This window comes from Alternaria viburni, assembly GCF_023758015.1.
Source record: "Alternaria viburni strain BMP 2772 chromosome Unknown scaffold_6, whole genome shotgun sequence".
In the NCBI taxonomy this organism is placed as follows: domain Eukaryota; kingdom Fungi; phylum Ascomycota; class Dothideomycetes; order Pleosporales; family Pleosporaceae; genus Alternaria; species Alternaria viburni.
The window spans coordinates 810,917-823,374 of NW_026055775.1; the positions used below are offsets into that span (position 1 = coordinate 810,917).

General features: G+C 54.1%; 5 protein-coding genes across 5 annotated transcripts; 3 read left to right on the forward strand and 2 right to left on the reverse strand.

Moving 5' to 3' along the window:
• Nucleotides 1–1,146: 1,146 nt before the first annotated feature.
• Nucleotides 1,147–2,062, reverse strand: J4E79_003720 (uncharacterized protein; the record flags this gene model as incomplete). Its single annotated transcript, XM_049352612.1, has 3 exons — nt 1,147–1,503; nt 1,567–1,850; nt 1,996–2,062. The coding sequence occupies 3 exons, from the start codon at nt 2,060–2,062 to the stop codon at nt 1,147–1,149; spliced, it is 708 nt and encodes a 235-aa protein (XP_049212991.1).
• A 681-nt stretch (nt 2,063–2,743) lies between these two features.
• On the reverse strand, nt 2,744–4,138 carry J4E79_003721 (uncharacterized protein; the record flags this gene model as incomplete). Its single annotated transcript, XM_049352613.1, has 1 exon — nt 2,744–4,138. One exon carries the CDS (start codon nt 4,136–4,138, stop codon nt 2,744–2,746), a length of 1,395 nt encoding a protein of 464 aa, XP_049212992.1.
• A 364-nt stretch (nt 4,139–4,502) lies between these two features.
• Nucleotides 4,503–6,060, forward strand: J4E79_003722 (uncharacterized protein; the record flags this gene model as incomplete). The annotated part of the gene is made up of 3 exons (XM_049352614.1): nt 4,503–4,958; nt 5,007–5,815; nt 5,868–6,060. 3 exons carry the CDS (start codon nt 4,503–4,505, stop codon nt 6,058–6,060), a joined length of 1,458 nt encoding a protein of 485 aa, XP_049212993.1.
• An 893-nt stretch (nt 6,061–6,953) lies between these two features.
• J4E79_003723 (uncharacterized protein) lies at nt 6,954–8,510 on the forward strand (the record flags this gene model as incomplete). Its single annotated transcript, XM_049352615.1, has 3 exons — nt 6,954–7,362; nt 7,410–8,206; nt 8,256–8,510. 3 exons carry the CDS (start codon nt 6,954–6,956, stop codon nt 8,508–8,510), a joined length of 1,461 nt encoding a protein of 486 aa, XP_049212994.1.
• Nucleotides 8,511–10,440: 1,930 nt separating this feature from the next.
• On the forward strand, nt 10,441–12,372 carry J4E79_003724 (uncharacterized protein; the record flags this gene model as incomplete). Its single annotated transcript, XM_049352616.1, has 1 exon — nt 10,441–12,372. The coding sequence occupies one exon, from the start codon at nt 10,441–10,443 to the stop codon at nt 12,370–12,372; it is 1,932 nt and encodes a 643-aa protein (XP_049212995.1).
• Between the last annotated feature and the right edge of the window lie 86 nt (nt 12,373–12,458).

Consider the following 12,458-nt stretch of genomic DNA (forward strand, 5'->3'; position numbering starts at 1 on the left):
CGGGGCGACTGCGGTACATCGGCGGGTTTTGCATCGGTGCGAACTGTACGTGATGAACCTCGTTGCTTCTGCATAGTAATCCCGCCAAGTATCCGAGAGATATTAAAAACACGACTGCTCAATAGTCTACAGCCTCAAAGTAGAGACAAAGCCTAGCGTATATGTACAATACAGTATCCTGTACACCAGGACAAGGTAATGTCACAGTTTCTGTTCTTGTACATGTGTTGTCTATCTACGCAAGTAAGCCGATGTCCACAGACAGCTCACATGAGACCAGAAGTGAGTCCGCATGCGATCCTGAATACCGCCGAACACTCGTTACTATCATGCCTCTTCTCAAATCAGACATCTACTCTACAGCTCAAGCAGCATCAAGTCTTCTCCAGCCTCCACGACCATGCCTACAACGCGCGATGACATCTTCCCGAAATAGCACCGCGAGTCATACCAAGTATCTCTCCATGGATGCGCTTTGTCTTTGCACTAACAGTGATCTGTGACTTGTTGCCACATGTCAGATGGTGAGACTATGCCACAGCTTCAATGCACTGTAAGTACAGCGTGAGCTTCACTGAAGGCTATGCCGTATTGCCTAGAAGAAACCAGTCATGTCACGTCGAAGCTATCTTTTATATTCGCCTCCTTCAGCGTTGACTGACACCCTGAATACACGAAGTATCTCCGAGCCGAAATGCCTTATTTGTGTTTTCTAGCTAGCTGGCTGTCACCACGTCGATGCTGTCCCATGGAAGCCGAATATCATACGAACCAAACAGGAGAATATACAAGGCCTGAAATACGCTTCTTTGGAAGCGAGACGAAAGAAGCAAGACATCGCCATGGAAGACAGTGAGAGTGTGCGGCGAATATCACGAAGCGTTGAGGTATGGTATCCGATTTTAGAAACGCAGATCGAACCTGGACATTCCAAGTGCCCAAGGGAAGAATGTTGAAAACTGATAATTGTGATCAAGGAACAGCAAAGACAGAGGGCACATGCGTCTCAAATGATGACATTATGCAGAGAACAGGAGTATTGAGCAAATCGAACCGAACAACACAGACAGCAACTTGAAGATATCCCGTACATCCAACCTCCAACACATCTTCTCCACCCCACAACCCCCGCGCACTTGATCCCACCTAAGCAGTCTTCCTCCACTGCCCCCAAACCCCCAGCAGCGAACTCGTCGTACCCGCCAATCCCACAATACCATCATCCAGATCGACCCAACCCAGCGCGCTGCTCGGAATAGTAATATCGCAAAGATCGCTAACCAACTGCACTTTAACAGCATTAAGCTCCTTCTGCAACTTCTTCGTCTCAACCACCTTCTCCGGGTCCGAGGACTGAGTGATGGTCTTGGAGTGCTGGAGCAGGTTGTAGTATTGGTAGAGGCCCGAGGCGATGGAGAAGGAGATGCCGGCGAACCAGGCGCGGTAGCCTTCGCGGAGGAGACGTGGGGCGAAGGAGGATTTGCGGATGGATGTTGCGTCGAGCTGGGGAGTTTGTTAGTTTCCTGATCTTGTTGTGTTTTGTGTTGTTGAGGTGCGTGGACTCACCACGCAAGCGTTGTCACAAAGCATGTAGAATGCATAGCCCAACTGTCTTCCTACGGCTGTGAACCTCAATACGGGATCCATGCTCTTGGCATCGCTGGCTACAGCCGCGGCGCGGAAGTGCTCGACGAACTTGCCCACGCGCATCAACTTGCGCGTCGCGCCGAACGTCTTCTTGGTCGCTTCATACGGGGCGATGGCCGACGCGGGTCGGTTGGTGCGGTACAGGTACCAGGCGAGGAAGCGAGAGAAGTATTGGAGGGTGCGGAGAACTTTGTCGCGTCCGACTGAAAGGAAGGGTTAGTGAGAGATGTTCATGTTGGGATGTATGATACGGGGGTGGTGAGACGGGGGTTTCGGAGGTGAAATGGGATGACGCGGGATAGACGGATTGAATTGTGGGTATGAAGGATACGAGAGAAAGAAGCATACCAGTCGTCGCAACAAACTTCAAATAATGCGATACCGTCGGGTGGTAAACCAAAGCATCAGCAACCATCTTATCGGCTTCGTCGCTGCCCACGAATACGCTTAGTATGTACCGCGAAGGAGAGAAGTCCAGCTTCGAGTCGTCGTAATTAATTTTCCGTCGTACTAGGGCGCGCGCTTGCTCTCGAGATAGGTGAATTCGAGTAAGGAAGGAACGTATGGGGGGCGTGGTAGTGGAATGCGGAGATGGGTTGCGGAAGCGCAGGGAGTTCGGGCTTTGGATCTGATGCCATGCCACGCCCCGTTTGCCGGGGAAAACGCGACCGACCTCGGCAACTCGATCCGCCTGCGTCACGGGCAACGTGATCTGGGGCGCGCGTACTTGGTTGCTGGTGGCATGTGAATGTTGGCTACATCTAGTATTTTTTATTGATACCTTCTCTCTACAAGATAGCTTGAACTTCCATCACGCGTATCGGGGTAGTCCTTTACTATGTTTTATTATTATCGCGACTCGTTGCAGCCGACTATTAAATACCAGGAGCACGGAGGACAATATTCGTAGAAAGTAGAATCTCAATGAGCTTGTTTGACTATCACATGCCGTATGAACATCAGGAAGTCCTTCCAAATCTGACTTACAAGCCTGACCTGTCCTGCCATATCAAAATAATGTACACGTTGAAGATGACTTTTCCATCATCACCCCAGGCATTCCTGCCAGATCCCAGACGCCGATAATGCTACCCATCTAAACCTTGTAGAAACAGAACGCATGATAGAAGTCCGCCGCTTCCAACTCCTCTTCTGATGTCAGGAGTCGACCAGTCGAGCGATCCCTGACCTTCATTACTTCACTCAGAGGACCCAAGATAGGGTCGTCCTTTTGCTCCTCCCAGACCTCTCTGAAGGGCTTGCGGTACTGCAGCTCGAGGTTGAAGTCTTCTGCCAGCGCTCGGAAAGCTTCCCAGGGAACGACGTACTCGGGTGCCTCAACAGCTTCAGTGAGCCAGTATGAGTACTTCCAACCAAATGGAGGACGGAACGTGCCATCGGAAGGTGTCTTGCCTGGAAACTTGACGCTGTAGATGCTGTTGCCGAAGCCGAAGCCCTCATCCTCCACCTCGCCGTCCTCTTGTTCGTCCTGTGCCTTCTCCTTCTCCTTCTCCTTGTTCTTCGGTTCATCTGCCTTGTCGTCGTTCGCGTGCTCGGTATCGGCGGGCTTGGGGCTATCAAGACTCTTCTCCGGGTCCCAGTCGTCCTCGTCGTCGCTTGCGAATGCGGGGCGGTCATCGTCGTCATCGGCACCGTCAACATCCGGCGGTGCTGTGCCTTTGGCCTTGTGGTGCTCAATAACCTTTTGCGACAGCACGTCCGAGTTGGGTATGCAGCCAATGAAGCGTCCACCTTTCTTCAGCGCACCTGCGACGTTGCGTAGCATGCCTCTTGCCTTGGACTCGCTCTCGAAAGCGTAGTGCATGCAGAACATCATAGTAACCATGTCCCAACCACCACCGCCCCAGCGCTGGCTCATGGCATTGCCGCCGCCGGCTCCGGGATCGATACCAACTTCCTTGATGATGGGTATGTCGCCTAGCCACTCCCCGAAGCAGTCTTTGGCGTAGAACTCGCCGTGAAACAAGCGCCGGTTCTTTCTCTGCATCTGGGCGAATCTGTCCTTGGCCTGCTTGATCGACACATCTGCGGGATCGCATCCAACGTATAGCTCCACCTTCCTCGACTTCTCCCACTTGCCCAGGTCTCCGCCCTTTCCGCATCCGACATCGAGAACCTTGATGTTGCGCTCGTCGCCGATGAATTTCTGAATGATGGACGATTTGACCCAGTTGTTGAAGCTGCGCAGGCCCTTGATCTTGCTGTCTGTGTTGCGCCATTCGCGGCCTCGCTCCGGGACGGCGTTGTAATGCTGCTTGACGACATCGTGCACACCTCTCTGCGCGGCTTCCTGCTGGGCCCTCCTCGCTGCCTCTTCTTCTCTCGCTTGCGCACGCTTTCTGGCGGCTTCGCGGTCGGCGGCTGACACTCGGGCACCTGCGCCGGGGCGCTTTCGCTGACGGGGTGGCGACCGTGAAGGGGATCTCGATGGTGAGCGCGCACGCTTTCTGCCTTGATCGTTGTTCGCCATGTCGTGAAATTTGGTGGTACGCGTCTGAAGGCCGGCTCCAAGTCCGACGCGTTGGATGAGGATAGGTAGTTTGCAGTGGCTCGGCTGAGATTCTTCGGGGACTGTATTGATGTGGTAATCAGAAATTGAATCTCTAATGGATTAGAAGGAGAGACTGAGCAGATAGGAGGAGCGAGTGAGGTAGCTTCTGTAGTTCTAGTTTCCGCTGGTCTCAAAGGCTGTCCGTGCGCGAGCTTTACTATGTCGGCGGAAGTCGAGCGGCGGGCATCATTCATCATAGCAACATCGCACACAGTCACGCCCCGTCCACCTTTACCACCACCCACCACCGCCCATCCCCTCACACCGCAAAGCAAACTCCAAGATGGGTGACCCGCAATTCGCCAAGTACCCCGACCTCCAGCTGTCGCAGAACATCTTCCAGCTCACCAATCCCTCCGCCTCCAAACAAGCCAAGCAATCCGCCCTCAAGTCGGTCCAAGATGCCATCACCGAGAACAAGATGGCGCCGCTCTACCGGTACCTCGCCCACCCGGTAGACGGCGTCCTGAATGCACAGGGAGAGGGCAGCGCAGACCAGCCAAACAAGAACCGGAGACCGTCTACCAGCTTAGCGACGATGCTTGCCACACGCACGCCCTCATTAGAAGTTCCGCTGTCGTGGGACGAGAAACTCTATGAGAGCCTCAAGGCGGAGAGCGAGAAGGAGCTCGAGGCGATACAGAAGGAGGAGGAAGAGGCCGAAGAGAAGGCAGGCGAGACCGAAGTACAGGCTGCGAGGGGCAAGCGCGCAGAGCTCTACAACCGCATAGGCGACAAGGTATGCAGAGCAGTATATGTTGTTATATGATAGGACTAACAAGACCAGGACAAAGCCATTGCCAGCTACGAGGCCATCTTCGAGAAGACGGGCATCCTAGGCACCAAGATCGACCTCGTCCTCGCCATAATACGCGTTGCGCTCTTCTTCGGCGACAGGATATTGGCCAAGAAGTCGATTGACCGGGCAAGCGCATTGGTAGAGAGCGGTGGTGACTGGGATCGCCGCAACCGTTTGAAGGCATACACTGGTCTACACTACCTCACCGTCCGATCACACTCGCAGGCCGCCCCGCTCCTGCTCGACAGCTTGTCCACATTCACCAGCTACGAGTTATGCAGCTACTCAAATCTCGTTGTCCACGCCATTCTCGCCGGTTCCGTGTCACTCAAGCGTGTTGACTTCAAGTCCAAGGTTGTGGATGCGCCTGAAATCAAGGCTATTGTCGGAACTTCAGAAGAGAAGCTATCGGCAATCACTGGCCAGGCATCGGCAGGACCAACAGCAGGCGACGAGGAGATGGCAGATGCGTCAGGCTCGACAGCGACACCAGTGCCCACCCTTGTCAACCTCACCACCCTCGGCGGACAGCAGGAGAAGGAAGTGCCTGTTGACTTCACACCACTGTCAAAGCTTGTCAAGAGCCTGTACGAGGGTGACTACAAGACGTTCTTCGGCGCTCTTGGTGAGGTAGAGACCAACTTCCTCAGCCAGGACCGCTACATGTACGAGCACCGCGGCTGGTACGTGCGTGAGATGCGTCTACGGGGCTACCAGCAACTCCTCCAGTCGTACAGGGTCGTCGGCCTAGAGAGCATGGCCAAGGACTTTGGCGTCACCGTTGACTTCCTCGACAAGTGAGTGTTATCTGATCCTTCCCATTCCAGCATCTTGACTAACAACACACAGGGATCTCGCTCGTTTCATCGCCGCCGACCGCATACCCTGCACCATCGACCGCGTCAAGGGCATCATCGAGACCAACCGACCCGACGACAAGAACAAGCAATATGCAGACGTAGTCAAGCAGGGTGACCAGCTCATTACCAAGCTGCAGAAGTATGGTCAAGCCGTCAGGCTAAGGGGCAGTGAGCGCGGCTAGACTGTCACGATGAGGTGGACGTGTAATGATCTTGAGGCATTGTAGACTTAGACATACCAGCGCAAAGACCGCTGAATGGAAGCAAAAGCATACCATGACCGTCTGTACTTTCCTGTTGTGGCTCCCCGGGTGGCATTGCCATATTCGCGTCGAGGGTCTAGCTCCGATATCTCCGTGATGCATGTGCGGCTCAACCAGCGTATTATGAAGGTGCGGTGAGATAACACAAAAGCAATGCTCCCTTCCATCGTACAACATACCCACGCGGCGTCCCGTGTCTTCAGAATCATTTCTACGCCCACGTTTACATCACATCGTTCGTAACAAGCTCCAACCCAAGCTTCTGGTTGAGACCCGCGTGGGTGGGGTCATCGCCTCGAGCAGCCGCCGATAAGCATCAATCAGGGTCCATCGACATGTCGCCGTCATCGGCTCTGAAATGCGCCTGTTCACTACGCCCTCCAGCCATGGCTCGTCGACGCCTTGGTGGCAGCGTGGGCTCTAGAGGTATTTGATCCCACTGCTCCTTTGTGCATGCGACGAGTAAAGCGTAAGAGATTGGCATATCCGCAACGCGCCGAGCCACCGAGGGGCAGCATCGTAGTGGCTCTACCCTACAAGTAGTGGGGCACCACGCGACGCAGCATAAAAAATATAGACCAGCCATTGACGCACATCATCTGCGTGTTTCGAGTACGTCGCGGGATTGAGTAGCGCTCAGAGATACACTTTTCGCCTGAGCTAAGTTATAGTCTGGACGTGTGCTCACCACCTTAGTCCTGTATAGACCCTTCACCTCCTCCACCCCTCAAACCCTATCTCCCTTCCTAGCTGGACGCGTAACGACCCAACTTTACAATCCCCCGTCGCACCTTCCCCATAGTCGAGGCATCATGTCCAAGGCACCGCAGAAGGTGTTGCAGATTGGCAACATCAACCCGCACGTCAAGGCAGCCAAGTATGCCGTCCGTGGTGAACTAGCCGTTAAATCGGAAGAGTACCGCGCCAAGCTGGCAAAGGGCGAGGGCAAGGACCTTCCCTTTGACACTGTCATCGCGGCCAACATCGGAAACCCCCAGCAACTAGACCAAAAGCCAATCACATTCTTCAGGCAGGTCGCGAGTATACTCGAGAACCCCGGCCTGTTGGAGCACGAGGATGTTCTGCTCAAGAGCCTGGGATACAAGTCGGATGTGCTTGATCGCGCAAGGAAGCTGCTGAAGGAGGTCAAGAGCGTAGGCGCATACAGTCAGAGTCAGGGTGCGCCAGGCATCAGGCAAAGCGTTGCAGAGTACATTGAGCGTGAGTATCTCACTACGCCAATTCAGACATTAAACTGACGGAAACAGGTCGCGATGGCTACCCAGCAAAGTTCGAGGACATCTACCTCAGCAACGGCGCCTCGTCAGGCGTGAACACCCTCCTCCACACCATCTGCGCGAAGCCCGAGACTGGTATCATGGTCCCCATCCCCCAGTACCCTCTCTACACCGCGACCCTTTCCGTCCTCGACGCCCGCTGCGTGCCATACTACCTCAACGAAGACCAAGCATGGGGCACATCACTCGACTCAATTGCGACTGCATACGAGAGGGCTGTGAAGGAGGGCACGGATGTCAAGGCTATCTGCGTCATCAACCCGGGTAACCCCACTGGCGCGTCGCTGCCCGCCGAAGACATCAAGGCTGTGCTCAAGTTCGCCGCCGAGAAGGGTCTCGTTGTCATCGCCGACGAGGTCTACCAGACCAACGTCTTCATTGGCGAGTTCATCTCCTTCAAGAAGGCTCTACGCGACCTGCAAAAGGAGTCACCCGGCCAGTACGACCACCTTGAGCTGGCCTCTCTGCACTCAATTTCCAAGGGCATGGTCGGCGAGTGTGGTCACCGAGGTGGCTACTTTGAGCTCATCGGCTTTGACCCCGAGGTCGCGCAGGAGGTCTACAAGTTCATCTCCATCCAACTGTGCCCGCCAGTCTTGGGTCAGTGTATCGTGGAGATGATGGTCAACCCACCAAAGGAGGGCGAGCCAAGCTACGAGCTCTACAAGGAGGAGTACGACGGCATCTTCCACGGATTGAAGAAGCGCGCGTACGCTTTGTACGAGGCGTTCAAGCAGATGGAGGGTGTCGAGTGCAACGAGCCACAGGTACATATTCCACGCCAACTACACATCGCATAGCTAACACAAACATTAGGGCTCCATGTACCTCTTCCCCACCATCCACCTCCCAGAAAAGGCCGTCCAACAAGCCAAGAAGGAAGGTCGCGCGCCCGACGAGTTCTACTGCTTCCGCATGCTCGACGCCACAGGTGTCTGTGTTGTTGCTGGTACAGGATTCGGACAGAAGGAAGGCACGCTGCATTTCAGGACTACCTTCCTTGCCCCTGGAACCGACTGGACAGGGCGTATTGTCAAGTTCCACGAGGAGTTTATGAAGGAGTTCAAGTAGACGTGTTGGCCGATAAAGGTTAGATGCGGATAGAAGACCGTAGTATGAAATACAGCAGGGACTGAATAGATCTGACGAACAACACTACTTCTTTTACTACCATTTCCTAGTCTGATACCATGCCTTGACCTGTGTGATTGCCGAACCACGTAGTAATGGTGGGGGCGGGGTAAAGAGGACTGATATATCCGAAGACGATCGCGACATTCGCAACTGCCGTGCATTGTACCTGAATGGACCCTGGTCTTGGCTTATGCCGAATGACATGGGATATATCCATAGCTCCACGCCAGTGCTCATCGTCATGTATATCGCGTGCGTTATTACTCTGAATGTTCCTTATCTTACCTGTCTACGCCCCTAGGTATTCTTTTGTAATCATTGCGCAGTTCCATAACAGCAGCTTCATCTCGCCTACCTAATATCATCATCGTATTATCGAGGTCGTCATCACCACCAAATGAGCACCAACACCACAATGTGCACCCGACACCAATCTCCCTCTAACACGCAGCTCTCAACCCTCGAATCCCTCCCCGACGAACTCCTCGACCTAATCCTCTCTCACCTCCCCTCCAGAACCACCCTCCACACCCTCACCCTCGTCTCCCGCCACCTAAACCGCCTCGCAACAGCCCACCTGTACACGCACATCACGCTCTACGGCGCCGACTTCAAGTACCTGCGTCCGCTCGCCCTCCTCTTCTGGACCTCTCCGGCACATCGCCAGCTCGTCCGTTCTTTTTCCGTGGTTCATGCGTATGGCGGGAATTTGGATCCGTGGCCGAAATGTGAGGGGCTGGATTTGGATGCGGTGATTAGAGGGAATGTGGAGTGCTTTGTTAAGAGGAGTGATTGGGGGGTTTGGGTTGAGGAGGTGAGTCGTGTTTTTGAATGGTTTATGTATGTGATGGTTGCTGACTGAGTATATCTATGTTTTAGGTTAGGGATGGGAGTGATTCGACGCGCATTGCGAGTTTGCTGTTGAGAAGCTGTCCGAATCTGAAGAGGATGCAGCTGCCAGGGTTTGAGTTGGTGGACCCGTGTGGGAGGTGAGTTGGAACTACGCACCTGCATAGTCGATACTATGCGTCGCAAATGCGGAGCTGTGGCGTTCAAGGCTGGTTGATGTACTGTGTACGTCATCTGTACACGCGCACCTCCTAGGAAAACAGAACGCCATGCCGAGTTTCAAGTGTTCGAAGAGTTTGGGACTGCAGACACAGTTAGTATTTATCGCGGACTATGCACCGAGGCACACCGGGACGCAGCCTATCTTCCAAGGTGCATGATCCACGCCTCCAGCCTTCAGATATGCAAGAACAGCACGGAAAAATACTTCGAAGCGGTTCAGGCCAAATTATGGGTGTGGCTGGAGATCAGCAATGAGCTACCACTGGATTCACACACGGCATGAGCCCACCTTCTCTGGCTACGCATCCGTAACTGTCGAAGTTGACAACAACAGATTTTCGTCAACAGGAAGGTGCCGCTAAGTTGCGCGTTCCTGCAGCAAAATATGTCAGGGTCGCCGCCTCGCACACGAGCTCATTCGCCCTCGCCGTTTGGGCGAGATGTAAAGAGGGTTCACCTACCGCGGTACCGCATCCTCACCATGCGCGAACACGACAACCCATTCGTAATGCAACATACTATCACAGATGCTTCGTTTATCTAGTGGGTAGTATGGATATGTTGGGCCTGTTGACGGACAAGAGAGGTATATAACACGGTCAACGCCACGGTGTGAGCTGAGCTGTGTGAATATCTGGAAGCTACGTGGACTCGCTACCACGATCGCAAGGCGGAAGAGTTATTTTTCTTTGTTGAGAGAAATTTTTACTGAACAGGGTCTCCTTTAACATATCGCTATTCTCACTCATCAGTCTTTTTCCAGGAACACCGGAGGAACGTTCAATCTTCTTCGAAGATGTCTTCATCCGACTCTACAATGGGTACGACACCACCTGCAACGGAGCGCAAAGTCGACTTCGTCATTGAGGAACAGGACTTGGGAAGTATACCGCTTACTCAGCCCCAAGTCTTCAACAATACCCTCTCTCGCCGCCTCAGTCGCCCTACGCTTCCTCCTTCCCTCCCCTCTCAGACACCCTCCGCCAAATGGAAGCGATCGGAGGGCTTCTGGCGATCATTCGTTGCTATATGCATCCCATTACTTCTTTCTGCTCTCGAGGGCAGTGTCACCAACACCGCCCTCCCTACCATTTCCGAGGCCCTGGATCTCGGCACCAAATTCTCCTGGGTTGCGACCGCGTTCCTCCTCGCGAGTACCATCTTCCAGCCCCTGTACTCTCAGTTCGGAGATATGTGGGGAAGGAAAACTCCTATGATGACTGCTGTTGCCGTCTTCGCAGTGGGCTCAGCTATTTGCGGTGGCGCTCAGAGCGGCGCAGTGCTCATCGCCGGACGCATTGTTCAAGGCCTAGGGACCGGTGGCATTGACCTGTTTGCAGAGATGATTCTGTGCGACATCGTACCATTGAGAAAGAGAGGTCCGTACTTGGCGATCAAGCACGTTGCTTTCGCCGCTGGCACCACACTCGGTCCACTCCTCGGAGGAGTCTTCGCTGAACACGGCTGGCGATGGTGTTTCCTCATCAACATACCCGTCTGTGCCATCTCCCTGGTCGTCATCTGGCGCTGGCTAAATGTCGGTGGAAGTAACACTACCCCAGAAACGACCCTCCGGCAAGAACTGAAAAAGGTCGATTACGTCGGAAGCGGCATGCTCACTGGTTCCGTTCTGATGCTTCTCGTCTCCCTCAGCACAGGCGGCGCACCAAAACCCTGGTCCCACGCCTCCGTCGTTATACCCATGGTCTTTGGCATCCTGGGTCTCATCGTCTTCGGTTTCTGGGAACGCTGCTCCTACTGCAAATACCCCATCATGCCACCGCACGTCTTCTCGAACCGCACGACAAACATCGCTTTCGCATTAACAACCATGCACGGCTTCATAACGTACGGTTTCCAATTCTACCTCCCGCCTTTCTTTCAAGCAGTCAAGGGCTCCTCGCCCACACAGTCAGGTCTAGAAGTCATGCCCACGACCCTCGTTATTGTCGTCCTCGCAGCAGTCGGCGGCCCCTTGCTCAGCTACTGGGGCAAATACAAACCCATGCACATCATCGGCTTTGCTTTGACGACCCTCGGTCTAGGTCTCTGCACACTACTCAACTCCAAGTCCTCAATTGGGGTCTGGCTCTCCCTCCAGCTCATCACCGCAGCTGGTCTCGGCATAGTCATCAGCACCATGCTCCCCGCGGTACAAGTCAAGCTCCCCGAATCCACAACCGGCGCGAGCGCAGGCTCCTGGGCCTTCCTCCGCGGCACGGGCTCTCTCTTTGGTGTCGCCATCCCCGGTGCCATCTTCAACGTTCGTTTCGCATCTCTTCTTCCTACCATCTCCTCCGCAACTGCTCGCGCTAAACTGGAAAATGGTCAGGCGTATCAACGCGCTACTGCATCTTTCATCGCCACGCAAGCCACTTCCCCTACCATCAAAGCCGAGATAATCAATGCGTTTACCCAGAGTCTCAAGTGCGTGTGGATTGTCTTCGCGGTTCTAGCGGGAATCGGGTTTTGTCTTACGTGGGGTGAAAAGGAATACAAGATGCGGAAGGAACTTAATACTGTGTATGGGCTCAAGGCGAAGAAGACGGGGGGCAGTGCGTGTACGACGCCAGGGTTCGTGGATTCGGGGGTTGCTACACCGGTCAATGTGGATAGCAGTGATGAGGAGGTGAATAAAGCGAACGGGGAGGATAACGGGTGTGCGGTTGAGATGGATGAGGATGATGTTGAGTTGGGGGAAATTAGGAGGAGAAGCGGTGAGGTGTGATGGGCATGCGGGCAGGGCAGGGCAGATATCCTGCTTGTAATCATAGTGGAATTAAAAAAAACTTGCATTCAGACTTTGGGTTAGGC